This window comes from Nomia melanderi, chromosome 4, assembly GCF_051020985.1.
Source record: "Nomia melanderi isolate GNS246 chromosome 4, iyNomMela1, whole genome shotgun sequence".
In the NCBI taxonomy this organism is placed as follows: domain Eukaryota; kingdom Metazoa; phylum Arthropoda; class Insecta; order Hymenoptera; family Halictidae; genus Nomia; species Nomia melanderi.
Genome location: NC_135002.1, coordinates 13,011,083 through 13,038,465, shown reverse-complemented (window position 1 = coordinate 13,038,465; position 27,383 = coordinate 13,011,083). Strand labels below are relative to the sequence as shown.

The window sequence follows — 27,383 nt, the reverse complement described above, 5'->3', positions numbered from 1 at the left end:
ACAAGAACACTACATGGATTAAATATTGGTCCGAGGACCCAAAAGTTTAGCTAATAGATGTCCATGACAGAAGAATCGATAAACCAATTATTGGTTTCTTCGTAGGTACAGTTCTACGTAAACGCAAAATTACTCATGATACAATTGAATAACAGTTTACGAAACGTTGGTTCGCGTGAAACTAATTTTCAGCATTCTGTGCTGATGCGTCCACATTAGGTGATTCATCGATCAGTTCCTTTCAGTGTAAAGTTCTCCGCGCGAAGAATCATCCAATTGTCGGCGTCCAATTGTCGCCAGTAGACCGTTCTAGGAAGACTAAAAGGAAAATAGAGATTCGAATGGATTGAAGAAGTATATGACGCTAGACATTGCTAGAAAGAAGGCAGCTGAAAGGAATGTAGGTCTAATTGGTCAGAGTGGAATGAAATACACCCCTTCTGACACGGAGAAGGGGACAAAAGACTTCTTTTGCAACTGTACCATTTTTCTTAATATCTCCAATTACTTTTACCGTTTGTCTAGAAAAGACATTCGGTAAATTGTCTTATCACGTAGTTGTTTCCTGACCAAGATGCAACTACATACAATCGCTCCTTATGTTGTGAAGAGAAAATATTCGAATGTTTTCTTTGTAGTGTTCTATGGAGATCTTTCAAGTATAAATTGTTTACTAGATCGCTAAGATGACTTGCTAATCTTATTTTACATCTGTCGAACTTTTGATTTCCTCTTCTACAAATTGAATCATAAAATCATCGCGTATTTGTCTATTCAACGCGTACCAGGGAGCGTTGACTTCTTAATATGATGGATTGCAATGGTTCCATTCTTGTTACATGGCTTTTGGCTGCCATGCCCCATAATTCGATTCCATAAATCTAAATCGGTTTATTTAGTGTTTTATTTAATAAAAGTTTGTTACTTTTGTCCTCCGGACTGCGAACTTTCTATCAGACTAGCGACATATCGCGGTTTCTCGGGAATAACCCCGGAAGCTCGAACGCGATTTGTATCGCGGCAGCAGCTCAAGATCCGGGAAGCGTTTAACGGTGACACCCACGTGCTGCTGGCTCGTGAAACTGTAGGACACGTCTCGATCGTCATTCCCGCCTCGGCCGGTTCCACAGCAAACGCCACCAAAATTTAGCATGGATGTGGCGCCTTTTAAAATTAGACTTAGCCGCCCAGGGTGCTCGCGGTGTTCGGCCCGAACGAGTTTCTTAACGCGGACTCCCGCCGCTATTAATAAAGCAATTATAAGGGCTACGACCGGCGCTGCGTTTCTTATCCGCTCATGAACCTGTTAAGCCTCCTACACACGTTCGAACATGTACCGATACATGCGTCAACTCCCAGATTTCGTGATGCACGTTGCAATGTGAAGCACGCCTCCCAGAAGTTGACCGACTAGGGTAAACTAACCTGTTAACTGTGGATTCTAGTTTGAAAAATCTCTCGTTCCGCACGTAATAAAATAAGATAATGAAGAGCATTCGTCTTCATTGATCATGGAACGAAGTCGAAGGTTTAGAAAGTCGAATCAGGAAATGTCAAACTTTGCGCCGCGCCAGTTATATTTTCAACGTTGCCAGGTCCCCATTCCGTCAAACCGTTTCGTTCTAATCCTTGATGAGTGTCACTGTCAGTCGACGAAGTGATCGAAACGAAATCACAGGAAACGGTTAACGTGCTAATTGTTCTTATCGTTCGACGAGAAGACGTTCGGCTTTCTTTAGTTTTTCAGTTTCTTCAAGTGGTTCGCATTTTTTCGAGCTATTCAACCAATGCTTCGATAATGGTACATTTTATTAATCGAACCAGACCGATCGTTGAATGTCTATTCAAGTAAGCTTCGATGGTTTGAATAATTGCAATCATCACTAACAGTAACACGACAGCAATATCTCCTTCGCTAAGATGCCATTTTTTCTAAAATATCCTACAACTTACTGCAATTTTTCCGTTATTTCACTTTAACCTGATAACTGTGGAATTTAGCTTGCGTGTACTCGTCAAACGCAGGATGAATACATCTAGGATACATTTTAATTAAAAGCCGAAGCAAAACAAAGAAGAATTATACGTTTGTTTGAAAAAAATAGAGAATTCATCTTTGAAAGAATTAGTATCTTTTCGAGTTTTAAGACGACGTGTATACTCGTCAGACGCAGTTAACTGGTTAAGTCGAGATGGCTTACTTAAAAAAAAGACGATCACGTCATGAATATCACTAATATCTAATAAGAAAAATATGTGTTTATGAAAATATAGGGTAATCTCACAAATAATATGACTTTTTATATTTTTGAAAATAAATATATTTTATTAAGATTATTTGAACATAATTATAATTTGAAGGCAGACTGATGCTGATGCAGGTTTCATGAAATCAAAGAGCCCATGCATGCATCGCAACATGCTCCTATGTGTGCACGCGACTTTACTGTCAATTCGACGTCTCCATTAAAGCTTTCGGTTATTAATGGGGATATCTAGCCCGGGAATCTGTTTTATCGGCGCTTGGATTCGTTGAAGGGCACGCGGACGCTCGTCATTGGCGTGAATCAACTGGTTCCGTTGCTGGAAATAAATCGCTGTGATAATAATATCTCCGGCGAAGATAATGTTTCTTTCGAAGATGAAAAGGATGATGGTACGTGGGTGTATTCCTTTTTGGTTAATCATCGGGAATTTTCAGCTTATGGTTATTAACACTAAAACTATCGAGCATTTAATATGATTAATGTGTAATCTCTATGAAAAATTATAACAATAGATTATTTTCAGTTTCCTCAAACGTTCATTATACTATTCAAGTGAAACTATTTATTTTCAAAATCATTTCGAATATTGAATAATTGCGAAACAAAAAGACTGAGACTAGTCAAAATGACTGGCTCGGTAGTTCTAGTGTTAATAGACTGTGAATCTTCATGTGAATTTAAATTTGAATGTAATTAGAAAAATGGATTATGATAGAAAATCATTTTTCCTCGGAGATATTATAAATGTATTATATATGGAAGATAGGAAATCAGCTCTTAGAGTTAGGGGTGAGAAATATATTCGATTGAATATCGTAGAAACTATTGAAGTTGAAAGAAAACGGTTTTCAAAATAAACCATAAAAAATCGATAAAATTAATTTAATATTGCATTTTTCGCTAATCTTCACTTGAGTTGCAATTGATTATTTTACTTCTCAATCTTTTCGTGAAAATTGTACCGTATTATTTGTTTTGAAAATTTTTGCATTTTCAATGGATAGATGTAACTGCCTCTGTGAATGGTGAGATTCTTGCGTCGTTATGTTAACGATGAGGAAGGCCGTGTTTTCCGAGATACGTGTCAGCAACTGTTTGCTGTCAGCTAATTACATAATTTTTACTTGCTTTCTCTCAATAATGATACTGGATCGACTAGAAATTATTGTCTATCAAATAATCCAGGAAATGCTAAAGATCATATTTATATAAGTATGTATGGCTAAACAATCGAACGATGTCGTAACTCCAATGTGAACTCTGCAACTTCGCATTGCAATCAGCTGTAATCAATTGTTTCTTGTGAATCACTGTATTTGCATAAAGCACTGCTGCCTATGATAGATAAAAACGTAAACATATCAAACTATCGAACAGCAAATAGCATTGACGTATAGTCACGACAGTGACATTACATTCATTATAATATACACTGAAGGTATTTCAAGATATTTCATCAAATCGATATTTAATTATAATTAACACATAATTGAAACATTAAAATAATACTTTATCGTCATAAGAAATCGTTTTAATATAATATATATTTGTATCGTAATAACAAGTATCTTTTAATTGAAATACCTATTTACTTTGCTATATATTTAGATATTTAAAATTGTTTATATTTAAGACGATTACTTTATACAAGAAGACGGCTACTAAGTAATTCAAAGTTCCCATCTAAAACCTTAAAAAATTTCAAGGGAAATAAAAAAATTCGTTACGATTTCGCAGGTCTTTTGTTTAATGCTGTTTCTTATCGCAAATTGCACATCATATAAATGCATACTATTCACTGCACACTGGCGTAATTTAAAAGATGTTGTCTGGATCCTCAAGTTTCCCCGAAACAAAAAAGAATCGCCGCTGAATTTTTTTTTCTCGCTTATGATACACTTCACGTGGTCGGTTTCACGAGTTCGCGACTCGAATTCGACTCGAATAAAAAGCTCGTTGTCTCGCTTGTATCCTTCTCCCCATCGTTTGGTCCCCCGTTCTTCTACGACCACATGAGTTGTCGGAAATGCCATGCATGCCACCGTGCCCGAAACCAGCGCACTTGTTACGTCTGTGTAGTAAATAAAGCAATGAAGCAGTAAAGTTCACAGACGGGACGATGAATCAGCGACAAAATTAAATTTCAATAAATAAACAAAGAAGGATTCGATCTTGTTCTCCGCGATGCTAAAGATGCTGAAGATCAAATTACGTTAGAGATTGGTTTCCCAGTGAATAATACTATTTCGGTACAAATTATATTTAATACCTGTTATCGTTGTAATATAAAGTTTCGCTACATTCCGTTTCATTAAAATATACGCGGATTTAGTTTACGTCGGAGTTTTATTTCTTTCGATGAAAAATATGGATCCTTTAACATTTTCTGCGGCAAAAAGTATGAATGTCTTTCAGCCGAATCTTTGCATATGTTTTCGCTGTGCTTTTATTGCGTTTCATGAATTTTTTCAGTTGGATTTATTCAGACATACACTTTCTACAATCTATAGACTGAAATGGTATTTTACGGTTTACGTAATTACAAGAATGGTATTCTATCTTTCAATCTGAGATTTTAACTGTTTGTTAAGAAGAAATGAGATTTTCCCTTAAGACCGGGCGAGATTATTTACAATTGTTCGTGTTTGTCAACAAAAAATCTTAAATACAGCTGTTCGAATTTGAATCGAATATTTACAAGACAATATTAACCTTCTAAGTTCGTGTTTCCCAAACGTGAACATTCATCAATTGCAACTCAAATAAAATGACCCTAAATTAATATAGTGAACCTTTTTTCTAAATTATTGTTAACACGTTCCGTGCCGATTTTTGGACACTTTCCATTGAGGCCGCGTAGGGCGTATACCATTTTTATAGTAGAACAATGGCCATAATTAACTGAAAAGGAGTGTAGAAATTGAGATGCATAAAAATTTTATGAGATTTTATTTTATTGACTTTGCAATAAATTATTGAAAATTTTTTCGTTTTACAATGAGAATACCGACTGGCCTAAACGGAAAGTTCAGCGTGGGGCGCATACACCCTACACAGCGCGGACCGTGTTAAGGATTACATTAAAGTATGCAATCAATCAATAAATTATGTAATAGTATTATGAAATATAAAAATTATTTATTGAACGAACATTATAAAATACAACAATTATTTGTTGAACGGAACATTATGAAATACAAAAATAATTTGTCGAACGAAATCGAAGAACTACTGAGAAGTGAAATGAAATTTGATTGACGAGTCACCTCGTCATCCTGAGTGAAAGGCTTCACCATTGACTTCAGTGTTGCGTTTAAATAACTTTTCGTCGACGATTTAATATTGAAATATTTGCCCAGTAAGTTGATTCGTGCGGTGAGGTGGGATTGTTATATCAATGATGGGTGGCGTATTACGCGCGTCGCAGCTGAATGGCATTCCTTGCGATTTTCGAACATCGCTGCGGGAATGCTGACGTTGTTTAGAATCGAATTTCGAGATGTCTGACACTGCACGGGAAGGACTACGAATTGGTAGGAACGTCGGGTTACGATAAGACCGAACCGCAGGTTGAAAACGAATCTTAAACAGAAGGTTGTAATTCCAGAGACCAAGTGGTGCGTCATTTTCTCACTTCCTGCTGAATAATTGACGTAACTAGTAGACTGTCTTTTATGCATTTGTGCATCTATCTGGCTCTTTGTGCATTTATGGCATTAAATTTGTAAAATATAAAAAGAACGTTCAATATAAGAATTATGTTGTAATGAATTTAATCGAATTAATGTTTATTGTGATATGTAATTGTAATGAATTTATTATAACTTTTAACTCTTCACCTGCAATCTGAGTCGTTTATATTCAGACATAAACCCGTTTGAATTGTTTTCAAGAGGTTGTCTCTAATTCTTACAATTTGTTGTAATTCCCCAATTGCCTTAATTTTGCTAACGAAGCATTAAAATTGTTTGTTCAGACGATTGTACATTAATGTAGAGAATTAAATAAATATCTCACAATTGTTTCATATATCCTAAAAGCTGGAATTAATAAATAATCAGTAGTGTATATAAACGACTTAGATTGCAGGCCAGAGGTGCGAAAATCAGAATTGCGGACGAAGAATTCAAATAAATTAAATACGATTACATCGATATTAATATTACATGTTATGTAATGGTTTAAATAAAAACTAGTGAACGCTATTTTCCAAAGAAACTGTCGTAGATGGTTATGTACGAAATTTGCACGAAATGTTGTAGAAAAAATTACAAGGTGGTGTTGTTGTGAAACAATGATGAAGAAGATTAAGTCCACTTTTGTTATTCTTCGAAACGGAACCTCTCATTCTGCATTCGTTTTTAGTCTCATGTAACACGGTTTCGTATTACACGAGATATTGTAGGGGCTTAACTGCCGTGTTATATGGGAGTTACCTGTGCCTCGTTATGAATTTTGTAGGACATAATTACGGTGTTGGTTAACACAGTTTCTCGCTTGCACAAACGAGAAATTTTTCTCTTCCGTTGAGTTGGATCGTGTTGGAAGTAGTCAAAATTTAGATTAGAGTCCGTTTCAAAGACACGCGGAAATATTTTTGGTATCGTGTTCCGTATTCGAAGACTCGCGTTGTAACTTCATTCGTGTCGTAATATCCGAGTGAAGTTAGAGTTTACTGACTTATTTCCAGTAAAAGACTGCGGCAATGACGTCTGTTTATCAATTATCGTTTTCAATGAAATTGGATTCTATCATTTTTCATCTGTGAGTAATTTCCATGTACTGAATAAATTGCAATTGCAGGATTTTGAACTCCTGTTTTATTTTCAAATCTTTACTTTCCATCTTATGTATTAGAATCCTATTTTTACGGGATTCTTACGAATTCTGTGCAGATTTTATTTTTAATTATTACATTTTTAATAATTAAAAATTAATTGACCATTTTTAATTGAATTTGACAAATCAAAATGTTATTTATTCTTTTTTTTATATAAATTAAATATTAATTTTCTATTATCAATCATTAACGTTTGGAATAAGCATCAAATTCTTTTGTTTTTCTTATAAAGTATTAAGGATAAAATTACGAAGGAAATCATAAGGCGAGGGGTTAAGAAATAAACTGTTTATCGAAACAGGAAGGTTATTATATATTCAATAGTTAAATGTCTTATGTCGAAGCATGTTATATACCTTTACCTTGTAACTTAATGATCTGAGGTTCACCCGAAGCCTATGAAATTCTGTTCGTCAACGCATCATTTCACAGATCCTATACACTATACACCTTTGGTATACGGTAACAAGTTCTAACTGATATTCGAACGTGTGAGACCACGAAATCCTCAATTTTCACGATTACCGCAAGTAACACCCTTCCTAAATAAAGTTTTCACACCGTACGATTTACACGTATACTTTACATCATTATAATTTGAAAACCATTTTTATCGAAAAATTTTTTATTTCAATGTAATGCTACGTTTTATTTGGCAAATCGTTCTACCGAAATTTTCTGAAAGAGTTGCTTATCTATTTCAGCAATTTTAAGGATTAATGTATGCAATTTAATAAACAACAATATAAGTATATTCAGTGAAAACGATGAAGTGTATCGTTCTGTTCATATAAAAAGTTGAAAATAAAAGTATAATACAATTTAAATGAAACGTAATTAAGTACGAAAAGAAAGTCTTTCGAACGGTGTGTTCGACTGAAAGTAAATTAGTTGAAGAATTTACGTATCAGGCTAAAGGAAAACGAAGAGCGTAGCATGAAACAAATATCGATGTAATGAGACAAAGTATAAAACTATGAAAAATTGGCGATAAATAGTATGTTTATGGTAATTCGCATACCATTTTGCTTCCCCAATTCCACATTGAATATACCGCGCGTTTCAGGGATACTGCTACATAGGAATTTCGTGCAATTAAGTCTGGCAACGTCAGCACCCCCTATATTGAACGTATTAAACCAGTGGTTCACAACCTTCTTGTACATACATGGCGATGATACTTACTCAGACCGTAACGAATTACTTTAATCATAATTCATAACTACATAATTATAAATACATATATAAACAAGGGAAACAAAAATTGTTTAAAATATAATAAATGTTATTACACAGAATATTAGAATTTATATAAACTGCAACGTCAATTCGTAGCAAAATACAGTTGCAAAGAACATCCTACAGTTTTCACTCTTTCTGTTAGAAGTTATAAAAACATACAATAAAAACTGCAAACTGCAAAAAGTACAACACAATGCTATATTTTTTGTAAATATATTTCGTGTATTGATAATCTTAACCAGTTAATTGCGTTTGACGAGTATACGCATCATGTTAAACCTTGAAATGGTACTAATTTTGTCAACAACGAATTATTTATTTCTCCAGATACACGCGTGACTCTTCTTCGTTTGCTTTGGTTTTTGGTTAAAATATATTATAACTACATTTACCCTGCATTCGACTAATACGGATATCATTGTTCGATTTTATTACGCGCATAATGGGAGATTTTTTAAACTAGATTCCACAGTTAACAGGTTAACACTAAAACTATCAGATGTGTCAAGATGACCCATTTCTAACGTTTCCTCTCTGCAATTATTAAACATCTAACAAATATTTCTCTGAGAAATTATTAAGGAAATTGGGTCAGCACCACCCAAACTGAAATGTACATCAATTAAAGCCTCGAGAGATACTCTTCTAGTGTCTATAGAGAAGTTTCAAAAACTCGATGGAACTGCTCAGTAGTTTTGGTGTTAAATAATTAATCGGCGAGGGATCGTCAGCGAGCCCGAAACGATTTTCGAGCATCTTCAGGTTGCATTTCGGTTGAAAATAAAATCGAGCACGGTGAAGTATAATGCCAAGGTTGGCTGGATCTAGGTTCGGCGCGGCTCGGCTCTCACGGACAACACCGGCCACGAATTTATAGTAGTACCCCGTAACGCCCCTTTGATCGAGGAGTCATGGCCTAGCGAGTTCGCAGAGAGCTGCCGCCGAAAATAGAGAACCGGGTCAGCGTGCATTGATGAGAACGCGCCTTAACATTCCCATGGATGGGGCCTGTCTCCCCTCTCATCCCCTTGTCCGCGTGCTTCTCGTTCTATTTCGCCGCGATACATTAAAAATGCCCCTATCTCTGCTCCGAGTCGGGACCGGCGAGATTCCTATCATGACGAGGGGAGACCGGGGAACCACCTGTTTTCATTTTGCCGTTTCATTTTCCGACGATTCGTTTCGTGGTTCGCATGACAATCCCTCGGCGATCGCGGCTTTCCATTGGACGATCACGGTGCACACGATTCGGGGGGGTGGGGGGATTATTGGATCGATTTCGTTACACGAAGTTGATCTTTTTTTCCTGCAGGAGCCTGGGATTTTAGTATTATGAGGGATAACGAAAAAATATTTCGCTTGAATATTATATTTGTTTCATATTATATTTTACTCGATTATAATTGAATAACTTATGAAATGTGTTGCGGACGATCATGAGTTTTTATTGAACAATTACACTGTATGTAATTCAGAGGCCATAATTGGATCGATTTCGTTACACCCTCGTTCTTTTTTCCTTGTACAAGGAACTGGTATTTTGATATTTTCGAGGGCAGCAAAAAGATATTTCGCTTGGATGTTATATTTTTTTAATATTATATTTTATTCGACTCAAACTGAACAGCTTGCAGAATGCGATACAACCTTTTAATTGGCTGCGACCGTTCACGAAGTGGTTCGAGTTTCCTCGTACAGAAAATTCAGAAATAACATGTGTACCTTCTTCCTCTCTCTCGTGTATGTGTTGAGAAATTAGTTGGAATTTGATTAGACTTCGAAGAATAATCCGTATCTGATCGATCACCAACCGAGTAATTATCACTTTCTCTGGTATTGTACATCGAAACGTGGACGATCATTGAAATTACCTTCGGCAACTTCTACATTATGATACACGGTACCGTTACACTCTTCAATTAAATTTTGTAATCGATACGCATCGTGATTTAATTGAAGAATACTTTTAGAAAGCTGAAAGCTACCGAACATGACAGACAAGTTAATATATTTAACCGCTGCTTTCATTACCGATGCAAAAGTGTGAATTACAATATCTTTTTTTGTAAATCTTTGTCACATTCCAATTTTCTTAATCAATTCATCACATTACCGTCGAAGAGTTTGACACATCCTCGTATCTTCGAACGTCCCCTCTGTTACAAAACGCTACAGACATAATTATCAATTTTTCCCTCGATGCACATGTCAGAGGTTTTTTCTTTCTTTCGCGTGGAATTAATTGAAAACAAAAAAAAATTAATCGCTAGAAACTTCAATCGTTGATATTTTTAAGAGTCTCGTTGGAATTAATGCTAGGCGCAGTCTCGATGCCGTGGGAGAATGTCGTTGCGTATTCGAGCGGATGTTTTGATAATAAGTGAAAACGATTGAATTTGCTGCACGAAACGAGCCGAGAACGTGTCATTAGCGTAAAAGTTTAGTCGGTGCGCGTCTCAAGTGTTCATCGGGACCTGGAGGGTCTCCGGGCCTCCTGATGGCCGGCAATTTTTTTGAATACGTTTGTATGCTTTTTTTATTTTTCCCCCTTCAGTCGTGCGTTTTTGCCGACCTGAGAATCGACGCGAAACGCCACGTTATATTCTCACGAAACGTCCCGTCAAGACGCCGCCGTCGGCGTGTCCCGATTTTCCACGAAAATCATTTCTACAAATTATACTCCACGCCTGCCACGCAACACGTCAGCTCTTAGAGAAATTCGCACGCGCGCACAGAACTATGCAAAATATTGTATTTTTTCATTCTGTTCCCCTTAATCTGTTAACTGTGGAATTCATAAAAAAATGAAGTGTGCACTCGTCAGACGCAGGACGAATGCACCTAGGATACATTTTAATGAAAACCCAAAGCAAAACAAAGGAGAATTACATGTTTATCTGAAAAAATAAGGAACTCATCGTTGAAAGAGTTAGTATCATTTCACGCTTTACGATGATGTGTGTACTCGTGAAACGTAGTTATATTATAATTAAATATTACTTTTATAATCCGTAGAATTTAAAAAATATACAATAACTTACATTTATGTAACATGATATGTAATCATTGTATATGTTATATACTATAATGTACTATAATGTGTTGGTAACAAACTGGCTGAGTAGCAAATATCTAAACAGAGAATGTTTAAACATTTATACAATAATATCGAATAATGCATCAGTCATAATCCAAGTGAATCGAACATAGCATGCTGATTAAATTCAGTCAATACGTTGTATCAATCAATATACACTCAAAAGGACCGCTTTTCTCTCATATTTGAAGCAAAGGTAGTCACGAAGGTGCTGTCAAAAAACAGGATATTTGCGTATCAACACAGTGGGTGTTCCTTTAATCTTTATTTTCCTGTGTGTCATGCATTCGTGGTTTAGGATTCAGTAGCATATTAGTGATCTCTCAAACAAGGTTCACAGTATAACGGTTTATGTGGCCGACCATGGCATTACATTAGACGTGTCGTCGATTTATATAACCAGATAAAGTTCACAGATAAACTGGCGGAGCGTCTTTTTTTTTCATCGAGTTTGTCTCCTTTGTTATTCGCGACGTAACATAAGAAGCTGAACAACTTAAGGAATAGCGTGCTGTGTGATTTCAATCTTAAACCTTTCTTATTCCAAAAACAACATCTCAACTGACGTTCACCGACATTAAAAAAATATCTAAAAAGCGGATAAAGCAATTTGCTTTGACGAGTAGTAAAAATTCATTTAAACTCCATCACGTCGAGAGTAAATCTCATCGATCGGTCTCCGCTTTAATTGCGCCTCGAGATCGAAGCAGTTTCTCCTTCGCGCATTGAAACAGCGTTTTTCAAGAACACACTCAGATATTTAACAGTGGACATTCAATAGGTAAGTTCACCCGTGGAACCGGGCAAAAATTATAATGTCAAGGTTAACGCGATATCGTATTTGGACATCTTGACACGTGATTTCTACGAAACGATGCTGTCTTGCCTACAAAGGAAGGAATCGAACGTTCACACCCACGCGTGGACAGTAAGTGTGCGCGCGTGCGACGTAAGTGCGTGAGTACGTTTACCAAATTGGGATTAGCGGTAGAGACCGTTGACTTTTTCACCTTCAGACGGAGATCGTTGATTCGTGGAAAGATCGAGTGCAGACGTATGAAGCTGCAGGAAAAAATAAAGCGATCACCGCACATGCACGGTCCGCCACGATAAATCTAAGTTTATCTTCATCGCATCTACGCCCCGAGAAGAAACAAAAAAAGGTATACCATGACAAATGACGTTGCACGAAGTTTAGCAGATCCCCCCCCCCCCTCTGTTTCTATTTCTCGTCCTCAGAAAAGAATAACCTTGTTTGGGCTCCAACTGAAATTGATTAATTCGCGAATTAATTTACGAAGTGAGTATATTTAATGAAAAAGTTTCTCTCTTTCGAATCTGAAGTTTCTCTTATTTCTTTCGAATTGATTGCCGATCTTTTGGAAGTGAGTCGTTGGGAATGGGACACATGTTTTGTAATCCTGTTACATAAATGCCACGATTTGCCTTTTTAAAGTGTTCTAATTTCAGTTGATATATCGAGGAAATTATTATTAACGAGATAAGAAAAGAAACTAAGGGAAAAAGAAATATTCTACAGAAGGTATGATATGTTGCAGATAATCTATATCGTATTACAATGAATCGCTTTAACTACAATGCAAACTTAACGGTAATTGCTTCAGAATCGTTTCACATGTTCGATGAAGTGGACATACACATTTCAGCAACTAATTACTCAACCACCGATGTTCGCAGTACATTACATCTTTAAATATCTGATACAAAATCGTACAAAATTGTACACTTAACTTGTAATTAATTTCAACTCAAATTGTATCCTGATTTTCACCTTTTACTATGTTTTCTTCAACGTCCTCCACAATATCGAAATATACGAAATTCAAAATCGACAAACAAAGAAACCGTTTCGAAAATTACCGTCACGGTTACCATTGTCAATAAAATCACGGCTGGAATTTACGAGAAGAGCCGGACAGAAAGATGTAAACCGTTTCCTCGGGGTCACGAAAATTCGCACGCGGCCACCTTCCAGCTCGTTCGCCACTGTTGTCTCTCCTGTAAGGACCTTGGCACGATTCACGAGGTAACGAGGTAGCCAAGCATACCGAGGCTTTCTAGTTTCCTAGCTCCTCTCCTCTCCGTTCGTGCGTCGCTTTCTGTCGTGGAATGAAACTGGAGGAATCGTCGTCGCTTGCTTCTGTTACGTAAACCGCGTTCCTTCGCGGCGCGTTTTAGCCACGAGAATTTCATCGCTGCTGTGCGACTGCAACCCTCTGACCAGCCGATTCTTCCACTTCATTTATCACAAGCCACTTCGAGTTGTTGTTGGCCAGCTTCCGGTTGCCTGTACGAACCAGGCACACGGTTTGGGAACTATTTTTAGATAAGACACCGGACTTTTTACCGTGCCGGCTACGCTATAATTGACTGACGTACGGCCGCTATCGTTGTGGCAACCATGCCAGCGGTTTCTATTTCAACAGAGACGTTGGTAAATATATTCGGACGATGTCGTTAATTATTGATACTGGAAGGGACCAGCAAACACTCGGGGGTTGTCTGTCTTCTGTTTTGATTATCTCTAGGGTGACAGCGTTCATTTGTCGCGTGGTGGTCTAGATATATTAACCCCTTGATCTAGAAATCAGACTCGTGACGAGAATGCTAAAGTGAATTTGATATATCCAAGTGTTATTTCGTTTTCTTAAACATACATTAAATAGTATTTTTCTATTATCAATCGTAAACCTTTGGAGGAGATGTGTACGTAGAATAAATAGTAAAATTTGTTCTTTTCTTAATAAATTAGTAACGATAAAGCATGTAGAGGCTGGCAACGTGTAGGTCTAAAAATGGCCGTTTCTTTTTCAAATATTATGCAGGTTTATGGAGTTCTGCGTGAATCTCCTCCAGTCTCGTGGAAAGAAAATTCCAGCTCGGTCTCCGTTGCTAAAGGGTTATTTTCAAGCCAACGTTCTCTAACAATGTTGCGCAGCATGACGAAACCGGTGGCCGATGATGTGTAAGACGTACATGTATCGGGCCGATAATCTGCTTTCGGCCGATCCCGGGTTTCTTTGAAACTATTTGGAACGATTTACACGCGGCCGGTAGTAAATAATATACTCAATCGGATTTATTGGCGTTTCGCAATCTCGCGTGGAAAAGATACGAGCGGAGGCTCTTTGGTGGAATTCGTGTCGGTTTGGGAAATGATTTTGACAGTTTGTCACGGTCTCTGTAGAATGAGACGTTTCGATGATGATGATGACTGCATTGGTTGAACGTATCATGCGTTTACCGTGATGGAAATTGAATTTTTATGCGGATTATACAATATTTGTATTTATATTTGATACAATTTATTAGTTTATAACTTATAGTTAGTGATTTGTAATTTGTAACTTAGTAATTAATTTGAACATATAAAGTGCATAGTGTAAAAAAGGATTTATGCAATTGCATAGAATATTCAACAATTTAATTTGTATTAATAATATAAAAACATAAAAGGAAGATTTATTAATCGTTTTAATATTCGTGAAGATTTACTCAGGACTTTCGAAATAGGTCGAACTTCCAGTTAAAACTTTCACGGTCGGCCATCAGTTCTTCGTTTAATGGAAATTAAGTCGTTAGCCGTAAAGGGGCAATTTAGTCTGACGTGGCTAAAGGGTTAATGAAAAGCAGGATCAAACCTGTCACTACTCACTATCAAACTGACCGTTCGTACTCGCGTCACTGTCAAACCCTCGGACACCTCCAAATTTCGCAAAATCGCAAGTATTGCTTCCTCATCTACTTCCCGCTTCTCATATATCGCATGTTGAATGCATGACATAGTTACATATTTAATTAAAATTTTTTGGTGATTACTTTCGAAATTCATTAATCTCTTCATAAGCTTTTAATAATTGACATTATTGTAAATAAAATAAAGGAAGAATATTCATACTTCGCTAATACATTCCTTATTGTACATGTTTATTTACCTGTCACTTGCAACTGATTATTATATGCTAATTTCTTCCATTTAAATCTTTAATTAGTTTCTACAATTCCCCACAGCTCTTAACTTAACGTTCGTTTAAGAAATGCAAGGGACGTTATCATTATTTTTCTCCTACTAAGTATCAATTTGCTATAATTTTCCTACATATTCCATTATCTTTTCCCCAACATCGTCTTTCTTGTCATAGGTTATTCTTGAATCAATTTCTTGAGCTACGATAGTGAATATGCAGTTACTCATGAAACATACAGACCAAAAACGATTCTAAACAATATCTAATTTACATAAATTAATTTTACACATTTTTCTCTCCGCTCTTACACAACTCGTATGATCGATAAACTACTTTGTCATTAATAATTTTCTGAAAAAAAGGTAAAAATTCTAGGCATATGCCATGACCATTTGCTCTGAAGTAAAATAGTCTCAATAACAGAAGAATAATATTTAATTTGAATTCAAAAGAATGAAGTAATATGTATACTCTATAGGTACCACGAAAATGATAAATTACCGGAAAGCTATAAAACGCCTAGATAAAGGAAAATGGCACTATACGGGGATCTTTGCTTATAGCTAACAGTTTAAGTGCTAATTAGCTCTCAATACATGTGTTTTGGTTGATTAGTTCACACCCGTAAGATATTTTTTACAAAATTCATATTAAAAGAAACACATACTCAGGGGCGAAAGGATTAAATTCTGTTTAAAATCTTCACCATGACACGTTCTTATAAGGCAGGGGGTTAATTTCTTCTAACTATTTTGAGCAAATGAATCACATTTTTTAAAAAATTATAAAATGTAACATGTAATATTAAGCTTTGTATAATGCATCGATATATGAAACATTGAAACAAAAGAAGTTCTGCTCCTTAATCAATGTATGATTTTTCATTAAGTAGCTGTCAAAATATGTTGTCTGTATCTTAACGGAAAATGTTGACTATTTCTAGTGAAATACTTCTTAAATCTGCGTTCCGACTCGTCAATTCTCCGACAATGAAACCGTGAACGAGTTTCAACGTTTCTCTTTATTCCGTTCTTTCTTCCTCTAACTCTGCTGTCTTTCTCTTTTGTCTTTCCTTCCACCACCCCCGCACCACACTCGCAAACACACAAACACACACACACACACACGCGCGCGCGGAAACAGCGTAGGTTCGGTTCTACATGATAAGTGAAATGTAGTTGCGGCTCGTCGAGGCGATTATGTGTATACCGTGTGGTCGTCAAATACCGACCGGTTGAAGCTTGCGTCATTGACTTGCGGTGCCCATGAATGAAACGAACTGTCGCGTCGTGTCCACGTGTAGGAACCCACGAGAGAGCACTGGTTCGGCATTTAAACACGATTTAACCTTTTAACAGAGTACGACGACATTCAAATTCAATTTCATTTCTCAATATTCATTCAACGAATAATTTGGTTGTGTTATGTGCGTACATTCATTACGCTCGCCCCTAATGTTCATTCAACAAATGGTTTCTACATTTTATCGAATCATAATATTTGTACGAACCATGCGAGTAGTTTATAAATACAGCTTATACAATATTATAATAACAGCTTATACTATAAATTATTTATATCTTAAGTACGGAGTGTATCGTTATATAGTGTCCACCGTATTAACAAATCGTATGTAGGCTATTTTGTTCATTTCAACTTACATCAATTACAATTGATTACAAATAGAAACACTTTCAATCGTAAGACGAATCAAACTTTCACTTTTCAAATGTTAATAAAATAAATATAAACATTTATTTGCTACGACAGTATTACGAGGATACACGAAAAACGTATTTTTACGCGACCTGCATACAATATGTTAATTTAATTGGCCTCGAGTTGTACCTTTCTTCTTCTCTAATATTTAGGGGTTTCGTGTGTAATTTAACCATTTGACAAAAAGGTTTCTTAATCCTTAACCCTTTACACACCAAAAATATTTCACTAGAGATATTCAACATTTTCTGTTAAATTACAGGTATGTTTTGAAAGGTACTTAATGAGAAATCATACATTTGATTGACATAACGAACAAAATTTCTTTTGTTTCAATAAATTGCACATCGATGCATTATACAAAGCTTGATATTAACTGTTAAATTTGATAATTTTGTGTTCGTTAAGGCTGGGTTTACAAAAATTTATTCTAGACATTATTTTATCGTTCTTAGAAGACTATACGTTTGTTTATATAGATCGCGAAAATTATAGTTTCATGAACAGGGAAGTACAATGTGTATTCACATAATTGCATCCATCAAAATCGATTTAAATCATTACGAAACAATGTTTAACAAATTCGATATGCGTCGAATTCGCGGGTTCCGTAAATCTAGTGGTAAAATCAAGTGGCAGCCGAGAGCGGCCATTGGAGTGCAAAAGGTTAAAAAATCTTTAAAAGGTTAAAAAAGAAAAAAAATGTTATGTAAACATAGGTCACATAGAGTTTTATTAAAAAGCTATAACAAAAACACAGAATACTAATAATATAGGAATAGTATCAAAAACGAAAAAATTTATTAATCGGACAATATAAGATCTGACATGAAGATAGATGGACAAAAGGATATGCAAGATTTTTAATCAAATTTGAATACTGGTCATTTGCCTGGCCGCTGCACGTTCAGTGTTAACACATTGAATGCCATGGGGATCGCCGGTGACCCCCGACCCCTTACTATAGCTCAGTCTACTAAACAATAATTATGTGCAAACGTTTCTATATTATAAATAATGCCACCTAGTGCGCTGACATTCGGCAAGATAAACGTGCGATAATAATAAAACGAACGAAATAATTTAATATTATATGTCTTTCAGTTTGTATATTTTTCTACATGAAACCGTGCAGCATTCGACATGTTAAAACCGAACACGGGCCCGAAACGAGTCGCAGAGGTCGCGTTTCCTATACAGCGACGAACGAGCGTGAGAAATGGTTTACCGAAGCCCGGAGGAGCCATTTCTCGCTACCGAGACCGCGCGAGTAGCCAGACGGCCTCCCACTGATGCGCCGGATCATTCCCGACGGGACTCGGTTTTTTCTATGAATTCCCGTGTCAGCGAGTTAATTGGCGATTTAGCTAACGGCCTAGCATTGCCTCGGGTCCGGCAGTTCCAGGCCCCTTTGATCTTGCGACGTTAAACGTGCCCGTACAGATTCGAATGAAGAAGTCGCCGCGCAAAGATACTCATTCGGTTTCCGAACGCGATCGGTACAGTCCGTTTTTTTCATTTTTCCTTTAATCTTCTCCTTGAACACATTGACCACCATGGTAATTTACAGCGGTTCGTATAATATTACTTATCGCATGGTAACAAAGGCAAATGGTATTAGAACTAGTTATTAATGGTTTGGTGTCATAGGTTTTAACACTAAACCTACCAGACGGGTCAAATTAACCTATTTTAGAATTTTTCGATTGCAAGTATTTAATTTAGGACAAGGCTTTTACGAAAAATTGTAAAATTAATTTGTGTGTTTGTACAACAATAAAGGACCCATCAAATCTTGAGAAATGTATTGTCCTAATTTTTATAAAAACTTAGAAATAAATCACTTCCGTTGCTCGGTAGTTTTAGTGTTAAGTTATACTGTTATTTAGTTACTCGTGTTACTGATCATTTTAATTTCTCTAACACTAGGTTTACGGATATTTATTGTATAGTTTATTCTATTGTTACTAGGAGAATTGATGTTCATTCGTTTGGATCTAGGAAATTAGATGCTTAAAAATGTACAATATTATTAGGAAACTTATTCGCGTAATTGCATGATTTAAAATCGATTTTATAATTATGAATTAGAAACAAAAACATTTGTTTAACTATTATCTTCACGGTTATTTGCGTAAATGTTGATTTACTTTGAAGATAAACATCGATAATATATAATAGTCCTTTGTTTCTTCCTATGCGCATTGAAAAAAGTGAAAAATTTTGTTATGGACAGCATTATATTTGTTAATGCTGTCGCGAGATAAGAAAGATAAAGAATGACAAGGAATACAAAAAGTATAGAAGGCGAGACACTTTAACGGAAGTAGTGAAATGTTTTGTTACTGGTAGTCGCCCAAATTATACTGCTGCGAGGAGCATATGCAGATAAAAAAGATTTTTATACAAGTTCACTTTTTTTCAGTCTTTTCTAATACAAGTATATATATTTTTGATGCAATCAACATTTCACAATGTAGCCCTATATTTTCCCACAAATTGTTATACAAAGAATAAATTATCACATAAAAGTACATTTTGTTTTCAAATTTGTCGATCTTCGAATTTTTAAATACACGTTAACGAATACTGATATTGTTAGATCTTTGCCGGGCGATTTGTAAAAACTGCCTGAAGGAATGAAATCAATCAAGCCGTATCATTAACCATTGGAATATTAATCGGTATCTCGGCTTGGCATTCAAGTTTATCTGATTATCGAACAGTTTCAATGCTACATAGCCGAAATATTAATGCCAGCGGCCCGCGACGTCGGTGGTCTCCCATTAAAAACAAAAGGAGGAGGAACAAGAAGAAAGAGGGAATATGTCTAAACCGGTGTTTACCTTCGACATGTCGATGCTAACTTTTGGGCACACACTTTCCACGTTTCGTGTGACCGCACCGTGAAACCTTCGTCTTATTACCTTCTAACGCTCGTACGTGTTTAATTTGCTTATTTTATCGGAATTTCTTTTCGACTCGTGACCGTGGCTTTCAAAAGACTATGTTTAATAAAGGGGAATCAGCGAACGCTTGTCTGATCAAATATTCTACAGGCTTTGAGGTGAGATAGAGGAACGCCGTAAAATAATGAATGGTTGCTGGTATTTATGCATTTGTAACATCTCCTAACTTTCAGATTGGCAAAAAATACGATGAATGTATTTTCTATTTTTTATTTTCTATTTTATACTCTATACTTTATTTTATATTTTGTACTTTATGTGTTCTATCTTCTATTTTCTATTTTATATTTTTATTCTCAATTTTCTATAATCTATATTCTATATTCTATTTTATACTTTATATTTTCTATTTTTTATTTCTTATTTTATACTTTATATTTGTTATTCTCTATTTATATTTTGTATTTTATACTTTATGTTTTATATTTCATCAACCGAAATTATGAATTCAAACAACCGTGCGTGGTTAAATAATAACTACCTGATTACCGACGAGTTCCCGCGCGTGAAAGTGACGCGTGATGAATTAAATCCGCCGAATGAAATCAGCTGTTGTCAAACCCACACGGAACGATTCGATTAATTCCGTCGGTGTTCCCCACGTGTGACGTTGTCGTCGGAACACCGTGCCCCCGCAAATATTCCAATAAATGACACCCTTTTTTGTTTGCTTCTAACGCGCGTACTTGAGAAACTGAGTCACGTCGGAGCGGTTTATCGCCTTCAGTACACGCCTGGCTAGTCGGATTTTGCACGTCGACGATTTTTCGAGGACACGGAACTCTCCTAACGCGTTTCAGCTATTAGCGTGTATACACTAAGCGACGAGAGAAAGAGAGACGAGAAAAATAGGCAGTGAACGAAAGACAGAGGAGACCGAAAAGCGAGAAGAGAATTAATTTCAAAACTTGTTAGAGGCCACCGAAGATGATGGTATCATTCTTTCTTCAGCTTTTTTTTTCTCTTTCTTAATAGTACGAGCTAGCCTTCGAACGCTTGTGTAACTCACGTCGTTCATTGATATCGAATCCCTCTTAACGGCACATATCGTCGATTATCTTGGACCGTAGTATGTCCTTCGACGCGGACTGTCTATCCGCGAGAATACAAGAGTCAGATCTATTTAGTTAGTTAATTACTGATTGTTACGCAGCATCATCTTGGAATTCTACAGTGATATTTAGCCTCAAAGGACATTTCAAACTTACCTTTCTCTTTGCTGCAAAATTGTAAAATGCTTCGATGAATCATGGAATAATTTGACATTCCAGTTTTATGTGCATATATATTTCTTTTCTATTTCTTTACTATTTATTTCCTATTTTTTCCACTTCTTCTTAATTTATTTTTTATATACATAATATCTCCTTCAACTTTAGTTTTATTTTCGCAAAATTCACATTGCGACTAATAACTTAGATTTTGAATGAGCGATATTTTCAGAAAACATATATTTCTATGCGTATTCTTAAACCTTCTTGTCTCGAAATATACTTTCAAGTTTCTCTTCTCCTCTTTTCTCGTATCGATATTCTTGAAATAGAAAGTGGATAGACCTGAACGTAGAATGTTTCTCAACGTTTCACATGATTATTGCGTTGTAGCTGTAAAAACTGATACTCAGCGAAATGCGTTGGTAGCAAAGAGCATCGTTGAAAAAATCTAGGATTATACGTTTAACGTGTAAGAACTAATGAATCAAAATATCACTCAAGGGAAATACGAAGTAAAATATTCATTTACATAAAAACATCAACTGTTGAGAAGTTTTTATTCAAAGTCACGAAGGAGATTTAATAAGTACTGCAACTAACTTCAGGGATCAATTAGTACTTGAAATGTTGTGAAATGTTCCCATGAACATTTTTACACCGATTTTCGAAAGTAAAGAATTTACCTAAAAATATTCTACTACTACAATTTGGTTAAATGCAGATATCTTGGTTGACAACGTAAGGGTTGAAAAGTGAATTTTGTACTTTAAATACAGGTAGTTTCCATCAGACTCAAATGACACCAGGAAATATTGAAAGAGTAACCAGGCCAACGGCGAAACGTCTGCAGTCGCACCTTAATATGCAAAGTTGCCATTTCGAGTATCTCCTACGGAGGTAATCAAATACTAATTGACGTATTTGCAAAATTTTACCATATATATTCTGACATGCAATCTAAGAATTTGAATTATAGAGTTCCAATTTAACCAATACTCTGTGCAATTCAGATCGCTAGAAATGGTACCTCTTTCGTTATTTTCGTTATTAGAAACTCCGCGTTTCTTTTCATTCGTGTTTGTGTCTCATTTCGTTTCTGTTTCGACTGAAAGAAGTTTGTCGTTTAACTCGTTTACCTTTATTTTATAACCTGTTAATTGACTAGTTACGATAAGAATAGGTACGTACAATGTGTCGATATGTTTAATGTTAAAACCACCATATTTTAAAATAATTTAAAGCAAATTCTAAATCGAAACTCAAAATAAAAGCAACATTCAATCCGGCGATTTCCTAATTTTTTATTCAATATCTTGAACGTTCTCCCGAGGATAAGGAAAAAGGCACAATTTACAGGAAGTCGACCGTTCAGTTCGAAAACGTTGAATGGTTATAAATAATGTTTTTAATATTCAATGTTTATTCGCATTATCCTATGTCCAGTGCGTTGCATTTTAATGTATTCATGAATTCCTATCAACACGTGTCGGGTTGGAAACGATAGAAGTGATGACGGGCATAGTGACACTGCTTCCAGCGAAGCGAACACGGAAACACGAACTGTTGACTCGTGAAAATTGTTTTCCTTAGAATGAAATCGGGTAAACGTTCGGAATTAATGAAGCAATTGCATTTTGTATTAAGTGTCTCGAAACAGTCGTGAACTGATTTCAATTTCTTTGACACATCAGCTGCCAAGTCATTCATTCATGAATGACATGACTCTACATATAACATTGTTTAAATATTTTCTTTAGATGCTTCGTCGTTAAAATGAGAATAACAATAAAAAATTTGCAAAAAGTATTCATAAACGTATAATTTGTTTTACGTTAATATTTTTCATACAATGTTAATATTCTTAGGATATTTCAGAGTTAATGATTTTTATACAATGATGGCACCTAATGTGTTAATCGTTTTAATGATTACAATTTCGTTCGTGTACCACTTGAAACTGTTTATTGCATTAAAGAAAATTTTTCTACGAGCAAGGACACTCGCTGTTCTATTACCGAAAGATTTTTATAATATGAAAAATTAAGTGAAATTCGTCGAACTCATCAACATCTTTTTTAGTGCAACTTTTACCGTGTCTTATCTTGCAGAAACAAGACGCCCTTACGGTTCATCAATTGAGGTCTTTTTTTCTTCATGGTTTTTCTTGCAACCTCATCCCTTGAGGACAAGATTTTGAAACTCTGTGTAGTTTATACATTGTTTTTGGTTCATCGTTAATAGCGTATCTGCAAATCATCATCGTTAATGATACCTCAGCTCATCCTCGACTCTCTCATCCGCCGTTCCGAATTTTTTGAACCACTTTTACGCGGTACGTTCACTTACATAATCAGTTTGGAATGCCGCACAAGTCTTCCGGGTCGTTTCGCTAGCCTCCGCGTCGAACTTGAACTCGCGATGAATACGCATTCGAACAATAACGTTAACGACAAACATTTTCCGAATGATTTTCATCTCGATGAAGATATATGAAATGTGAATTCTCTTTACTATAACTAATTTTAATTTAAATTCACTTTAAATTTATTATTAAACTTTTATTAACACTAAAACTATTAGACAGATCAAAATGGCCCATTCTTGATTTCTTCCTTTTGTAATTATTAAAAAGATAACAGATGTTTCTCTGAGAAATTATTGAAAACATTGATTCATCGATATGCAAACTAAATTATAAATCAATTAAAGTTTCAGTAGATGCACTCTTGGAGTTTCTGCAGAGAAATTTCAAAAAGTCAATTTAACTGCACGGTAGTTTTAGTGTTACTAACCAATTGGCATAAGGCGTTTTCGAGATACTATGAAAATATTCTTAAGACATAATGTCTAGAAGTGAACTCAAGAACTCAACATCTTTTCAATACAAAAGAAAATAAAACGTTGTAAAACAGAGCTAGTATAAGTTTCAGGAATACATATTTCTTTCGCAAAGCCGAACAGAAAGATAATAATAATAACATTTCAGAAAATAAAAGTAAATGTTATTCGGTATCACCAGTAACCCAGATTCGGATCTGGATTATAAACAATATCACGTAAACAGTGTTACAATTCACCATGTAAAAAGGAGATTCCTGTGAATAGAGTTCCGCGTATATGGAAGATCAGGTGTATATCGTCACACGGTATCGATTATTCGCTTGAATTCACAGAGACGAACCGATACATAGTCTAAAAACCGATCATCCGGTGTAAAAGCGAAAGATCTTGATGAACGGAACAGGAAAAGGGAAAAAAGGATTAGCAAAATCGAATGATAAGAAAACGGGTAAAAGACGAGTAAAGATAATAGTCGAAAGCGATCCGATGATGGAGCGTTTCTGGAAAGGAGTACGATACACGTCGATACGGAGCGGGTTAATTAATTCGAGCCTTCTTTTCTCCGAAATTTTTGCAGACAGTCCTCGAGGAGCGGCTGAGCAGCAGGGTCGATGCCATGCTGGAGACCGGTCTGATACAGGAACTGCTTGACTTTCATCAGAGGTACAACCAGCAACGGATTGAGAGCAACACGTAAGTGCAAGACTTGTATCGGTAAGTGCTTTTATATCACACGACCGACTCCTCTACTTTTATGATTTACCCTTTGTTTTCTCCTTTGTCTTCCTTCTTACTCAACATATGTTACAACAGTCTTGGCAAATATTAGCTTATAATTGGGAACTGAAAAGATTCTGAAAATAACTGTTTGAACCTGTTATATATCGGTTCCCACTAAAACAGTCATAGAAAACCGGGATGAAGCTATAACTGTTATGAGGTAAAGTTCTGAGCTATATCGATTTTGGTATGGTTCCTCGTATCCGATATTATACCGGTATAACTGTTATTTTTCGGCTCTGGATTTCGGTTCTGTATTTTCTCATCGCAAGAAACCGAAAATAATGTATTGTTTCAATCTTTACAAGAATTAGATATTAATCATATTAACCCTTTCCACTCGAAAGGTGATTCTCAGTTACCACTCGCTAAAATATATCAAAATTATAAAGTCATATATAGTACTAAACATTGTATAATACAGCGATACGTGAAATATTGAAGCAGAACAACTTCGTTTCTTAATTTATCTATTAATTGGTTCCAAAGTATATCGTCTATATCTCATCAGAAAGTGTTGAATATTTCTAGTGGAAAGCTTTTGATTGCAAAGGCTTAACCGCTCGGTGGTTCTACTGTTAAATACTTTCGTAGACTCTTTTGTACAGACGATAATCTGAGAATCGAATCGAATCGAGGTTCTCGAGACACAACTACAGAATTATGATGCTCAAAATTCTTAAGTCACGTGTACGTTAGCTGTGCACGTGATACGCGGCGATTTGTAAGCAGCACGCCGTCAAGGCCTCTCGAGAATGAAGTTCGCTCGCCTTACTCGCTTCCGGAAATCGCAAGCGCGTCGGCCGGATACGCCGGCGAGAAAACGAAGGAAGTAGCCAGTCGCGAGGAAAAGTATCAGGTCACCGTCGCTGCGCATCGTTCGCTCCTGACGGATTGTGAATGAACCCTTAAAGCCTATACACACGAGCGATGCAATCCCGCTGCAATGCCACAGCGATTGTTTGTGACGTAACGAAACAAAGTTCTTCTGTCTCACGAAAAAAAGGATAAGAGAATTTTACGTCTTTGTTCTTCCAAAATTGCACAGCGTCATCGCAACGAGATCGCGTCGCTTGTGTGTATACGCCTTTATCACTTAGAAGTTGTTCGCTAGAAATACAGTAGACTCCCGTATAACGTGGTTAACCTTTTAACTGTGGAATTTAGTTTGAAAAATCTCGTTTTTCGCGCAATACAATGAAAAAATGAAGGGTGTAATTGTCAAACACCGGACGAATGCGCCTAGGGTATATTTTAATGAAAACCTAAAGCAAAACAAAGAATTACATGTGTATGTGAAAAAATAAATAATTCTCCGTTGAAAAGATTAGTATCATTTCAAGCTTTAAGATAACACGTATACTCGCCAAACGCAGTTAACTGGTTAATGTGCAACGTGTTGGAGGAGTTCGCGTTATAGGAAATCGTGCTGTGCGGAAATTTTTCTCGTAGAACACGCATAATCTAAAGTAACATGTTTAATGATGAAGAACGCAATCCAATGCTCAACCAAAGCGGATTTAATTCTTAAATCACGTGATTCCTGTGTTTATTATGTGGCGCGTTGTAGGAACGCTGCGTTATGTGAAAACAGTAGCCGCAATATCTTTGTCGCGTTCTAGGAATTCGCGTTATATGAGAACTTACTATATTCAACATTTTCTGATGAGACGCGAACGATACTTTTTACACTTGAATTCACTTGAAGAGAAATCACACGTAAACTAAGGAACAAAGATATTTTATTTCAATATTTCACTTGTCGATGTATTATACAAAATTTAATATTAATCTCTTCACCTATAATAAGAAGTTAGACTTGTGATGAAAATTTTTAACCGAATTCGATCAATCTAAACATTATTTATTTAATCAGACAAATGAAATATTACTTGTCTATTATCAATCTTTAATCTTTAAAGTAAACGTAGACGAAAAATAAGCATTCAAATTTTTGCCTTTTTCTATTAAATTATTATTGATAAAGTAGTCTTATTAGAGCACAATTTTGAAATAAAAGGCAGGACGAAGGGTTAAATATCGAACTCTATAATTTTACTATAATTATAAGGTAATATTAATTTGCATTTTCTTTTCGATCATTTCATATTACTTGAAATGTTTCATTTGAAGTGCACTTTGAGAGACAATTAGTCACTAGAAAACAGTGTAAACATTTCATTTTATTAATGCTGTTGAAAGTAGTGCAATAATGTAATACAATGTAAAAATGTCTCGACGGAGAAGCATACTTTTAAATAAATCCGATGTCCAGTCACATTTGACATACGAGTGCAAAAGGTTAACTCTCTGTAGGCCTATGACTTTGAAGTCACAGAAAAATCTTAAACTTAAACTTTTATACACACAGGTATTATATAAACGTTCGACATCGTTCTAACTTCGTAGTTGCAAAGTATATTCG

The 27,383-nt window shown here is 35.8% G+C and overlaps 1 protein-coding gene across 2 annotated transcripts in view; it reads left to right on the top strand.

The window, feature by feature from the left end:
* Positions 1-27,383, top strand: part of LOC116425422 (tRNA dimethylallyltransferase) — a 138,378-nt gene that overhangs the window by 92,530 nt on the left and 18,465 nt on the right. For both annotated transcript variants that reach the window (XM_031973096.2, XM_031973095.2), the window contains one exon: positions 24,756-24,871. In XM_031973096.2, coding sequence (XP_031828956.2) covers positions 24,756-24,871 — 116 coding nt within the window. The remainder of the gene's footprint in view (positions 1-24,755; positions 24,872-27,383) is intronic.